This window comes from Theobroma cacao, chromosome 3, assembly GCF_053813885.1.
Source record: "Theobroma cacao isolate CCN51 chromosome 3, ASM5381388v1, whole genome shotgun sequence".
NCBI classification, from domain to species: domain Eukaryota; kingdom Viridiplantae; phylum Streptophyta; class Magnoliopsida; order Malvales; family Malvaceae; genus Theobroma; species Theobroma cacao.
The window spans coordinates 8,122,666-8,127,137 of NC_142641.1; the positions used below are offsets into that span (position 1 = coordinate 8,122,666).

At 29.0% G+C, this 4,472-nt stretch overlaps 1 protein-coding gene across 1 annotated transcript; it reads left to right on the forward strand.

Moving 5' to 3' along the window:
• Positions 1 to 493: 493 nt before the first annotated feature.
• Positions 494 to 1,072, forward strand: LOC148763547 (uncharacterized). The gene has a single exon (XM_088804194.1). The coding sequence runs from the start codon at positions 652 to 654 to the stop codon at positions 889 to 891; it is 240 nt and encodes a 79-aa protein (XP_088660320.1). The 5' UTR covers positions 494 to 651; the 3' UTR covers positions 892 to 1,072.
• The last annotated feature ends 3,400 nt before the right edge of the window (positions 1,073 to 4,472 follow it).

A 4,472-nucleotide genomic window follows, 5' to 3' on the forward strand; every position in this document is an offset into this window, starting at 1 on the left:
AAAAGTTTGTTTAATTCGATTTTTGAAATGGACCGAACTTATCTAAGTAGTTCGATATTTGATCCGTTCCTTAAACATATTAGTTCGGTTTTTCATTGAAAATTTTAGTAACAGATCAACGGTTGGCGGAGCCTTAAATATTGATGTCACAAGCTTGATTGGAAGGAAAATTGTTGAATAGGAAAAGGGCATCACCGGTTTGAAATTTGAACCAAGTTCAGGTTTGAGCTCCGAGGTTATAAATCTACACCCGTGAGGCGATCTGACGGTTAGCCGGCTTGGGTGGTTTATCCACACACACTCTTTTCTATGGAGTGGAAAACACGTGCCAAAGGCAAACAACTGCAGGAAGCGCACATTGTTCACGCGCAGCTTAGCATTTTGCAAATGTTTGGTGAAAAAATAAACGGAAATTGATTCAAAGAGATTTTCAACACGGTCCAAAACAGTCGTCATAGTATTTGCACCGCAGAAAAGATATTTTCCACCAAGCCTGTTTATTCCCTGCCCTCTTACGTCTCCCCCTTCTCTATCCTTTCCCCCCTCTCTCTCTCTCTCTATAAATAAGAGTATCCGCATCCACATCTGGACTCAGATTGAGATTTGGGAAGAGAGATTTTGTTTAAACGTCTTGTGAAGCCAGGAGCAGAGATGGAGCTGGAGCAGAAGATGGGAAACAACAACAACAACGGTAATTTCAAAGCAAAGGAAGACATGGGTGTTGCGGTTCACAGCCAAGTGAGAAAAATAAAGCACGAATTAGAGCAGAGCATCGACTGGTCACCTGGACAGCCTGAGATGAGACCTGTTCTACGAGAGATCTCCAGGCATCAGCTTTCTCGCTCTCGTTTGGGCTTAAGCGGGAGACCGATCTCTGTTGGTCACTTGTAGTCGTCGTTCGGTTTGATGAATCTTTTGAAAAAAAAAAAATAATGCTTACTAGGGCAAGGCAGGGAAGACCTTCATCCCCTGTTTTCATATAGAATTTTGAAGCTCTTTTCTCTCTGCCTCTCTCTGTCTCTTTGTATATATATTGTTCTGGATATAGTGGAATTTAATAGGTTTACTTAAAGCCTGGCTGATTAGGGTTCTGTTCCCCATGATGTATCAATTTTTTGATGGATTTCTTGCATTCAGGTTTCATTTCATTCCTGGTAAATCTTTCTATATGTCAGAAATAGGGAAAGGTATAGATTCATATATTTGTTACATGATCCCAATCTCTTCACTCTGTTTTTCTCCCTGCGTCCAATAACTAATATAATCAAAGACAAAATTCCTGTTATGATTCAGGTTAAAATATTTTGATTCGTAAATATTAAGTGTGTTTCTTCCTTAATCTCAATTATTGATGCAGTTGTCAGTTGGGAAATGTTTTGATTTGGTATTCTTGGCAAAAATATATATATATTCCTTTCCTTTATGAAACTTATTATTTACTTTTTTTTTTCTAAATTTGAAACTTTAATTACTTATAAAATTATAATAAAAAATGGTAAAAAAGGGATAAAAATCGAGACTTAATTTGAAATAGATGGAATATTTTTGGATTTGTATGTTGTTGGCAATATGTATAAAATTAAGGGAAAGGGATTCAAACCTTTTAAGTATATATATTTTCCGAAGCAAAATACTAAAATGCAAACATTATCTTTTCTTAATCTTAATTATTTTAAATATTTGATTAAATTAATTTATAATAAATATATATTTAAAAATTAATTTTTTCCAATTTTACAAAGTATTTTTTTCAAGTACAAAAAAATAGTGATCAAAATTATCTTAAAAATTTTGATTAGAAGAAGTTAAATTGAAATGCTAATTATGGGAGGAAGGGAATATTAATTTCGAGAAATGAAAACGAGTGGGGAAGGCGAACTTGCTTCAAAGTTGGGTTGCTTTGGAATTCAACTTTGGTCCTTAGAATTTTCCCTTTGGGTATCATAGCATCTATAAGCTAATGTTTAAAAAGGTTCGGTTTGAATAACCACAATTGGTTTTTGTTCTTTCCAAGGACTAATAATTAAAGCATGCCAAGCCAGACAAAATGGGAGGCTGACCTCTCCACTTGCACACCACAAATTTTGTTCAAATTCATCAAATTTGGAAAATCCTAACCACAAATTTTGTTCAAATTCATCAAATTGGAAAAGTCTAACCATTTCCTATTTTTTATTTGATCTTTTGGTATAAGCCCATATCCTAATTTTCATATGACCAAGAATCGCATTTTTTTTCCTTTACACCTTGGGTATTTGACTTAATTATATAGATACATGATATGTATACTGTCATTAAAGAATTAGATTTGATTAAAAATTGGAACATCACTATCAAAATGATTGACATTTGAAAAAAGAAAAAAATGAAAAAAAGAGTGTGTTGGGTGAGAGAGAGAGAGAGATAAATAGAAGTAAATTAGTACTATATACAATAAGGTGATATATTTTTAAAAAATATGTTTCATAAATTCTACATATATGAAAGCATGTGTTTTTAAAATTTAAAATCCAAAGTATATATAATCGAAATTCTATAATTTTAATTTATAACTTAATAATTATTAGAATTAAAAAACTTTTATCAAAAAGTGTTGATATATAAGTCAATTTGTCTCAAACGTTCTTATCTTTTTAAACATGTTATAGTCTGTTGATACATAGGGGTGTCATGTCGAAGGACACTCTAAATAGTCTCAAAAAACGAAAATTAAATAAATAAATCTATCCAAATCGATGCTTATCCAAAAATAAAACCTCGACTGTCAACTGACACTTCATAGGGTTGTTTATTGGCACTTTGGTCCATTGACACCAACAATCTCTCTTAATTTCAACAATAATTTTCATTCTATCCAAGAAATTTCAAAAATTTGTTTCTGTCCCTTACCAATTTAGGTGCAAAATTTGATGCTTATATCGTTAAAAACAATTATAAATTATATATATGTATTCAATTTTTCTTTTAAATTCAAAATTGAGAATTGAAATCATAGTTTAAATACTCGAAAAGTCTATACTCTAATTTAAAAATTACTCTAAGTAAGCCCATATCCATTAGTTGGGTTAAATTAAATTGAGCCTCAGCAATATTAATTTTTCCAATTAAGCTCTGAGTTGGATGAAAGCTCGTCGTACGAGCATAATGTCCGTTAAAAAATCCAATATGACACCGTCGCATTAATTGGACAGGTGACCCATGACACCATGGAAATTTAGAGCATATCGTCACAAAGTATAGAAATCTTTGGTGACGTAAACGTCACCGGCAAACCAATTTAATTACTTTATTGATGGAATAACCAATTTAATTATTACAATAAATACTTATTGTCCCTTTAAAAATATTATATTAGTAATGATTAAGTCCTTCGATTTCAAAATATGTGAAATGCAATAAAAATAAAAGAATATATAATTAATATTAAAAAAATTTTTAAAATATATAAAGAAGAAACAATGTGTAATAATAATAATTTAAAATCCATCTATTTGCATCAACATAAAGAGAATCAAAAGTATAATAATAAATGCAAATATTTCCCTCATGTTGCTTTGGCTTTTTTTGGGAAAGTGGGTATGTGTTATTTTTGCACGTATCTATGCGTATATGGGGATAGAATATAGACAGCAAGTCTTTTATTCTTTTCTAAACAAACTCATGATTGTGAGAAGGTTGTGTTTTTCCTTGGATTCGTATGAGTGTGTGTTAAGGGATATAGCATACTCTGGATTTTTCCAGAGAAGCCTTTTTCCTGATGAATCCTCTCAGGATGAAGCCTTTAATAAATTTTATCTTGAATTAGCAAAAAAAAATAAAAAAATAAAAAAGTACATGTAAAGAAAGCTGTTTGTAAAATTTTTAGTAAAAATTAATCATTTATAAATATTAACGTAAATGCACAATAATAATTATAAAAGCAGTTAAAGTAAAAATTAACTATTTAAAAATTTTAACATAAATTTAAAAGAATAAGTGTAAACTTTCATAAAGTTGAAATAAATATTATTAAAATATTGATGTAAATGTGTAAGAGTTACAATGGCAATTTGAATTTAGAAAAAACATACTTTTAGTGAAAATTAATCATTTATGTTTATATTCTAGAGTAAAAAATATTTAATTATTACAAATGTTAATTTATAAATGTATAATAATAAAAATAAAAACAATTGTAATGAAAATTAATCATTTAAAAATATTAATTTGTTAGAATGAATGTAAAAAATCATAAAGTTGAAATAAGTCTTGTTAAAATATTAACATAAATGCATACTAATTTTGGTAATAAGTCAATTTAAACAAAGTAAAAACACTTTAAGTGAAAATTAGTAACTTATATTTATATTTTTGAGCAAAAACAATTTAACCATTTATAAATGTTAATTTATAATTTTAGAATAATAAAAATAAAAACACTTGTAATGAAAATTAGCCATTTAAAAATCTTGAATTAAATTTATAAGAATAAA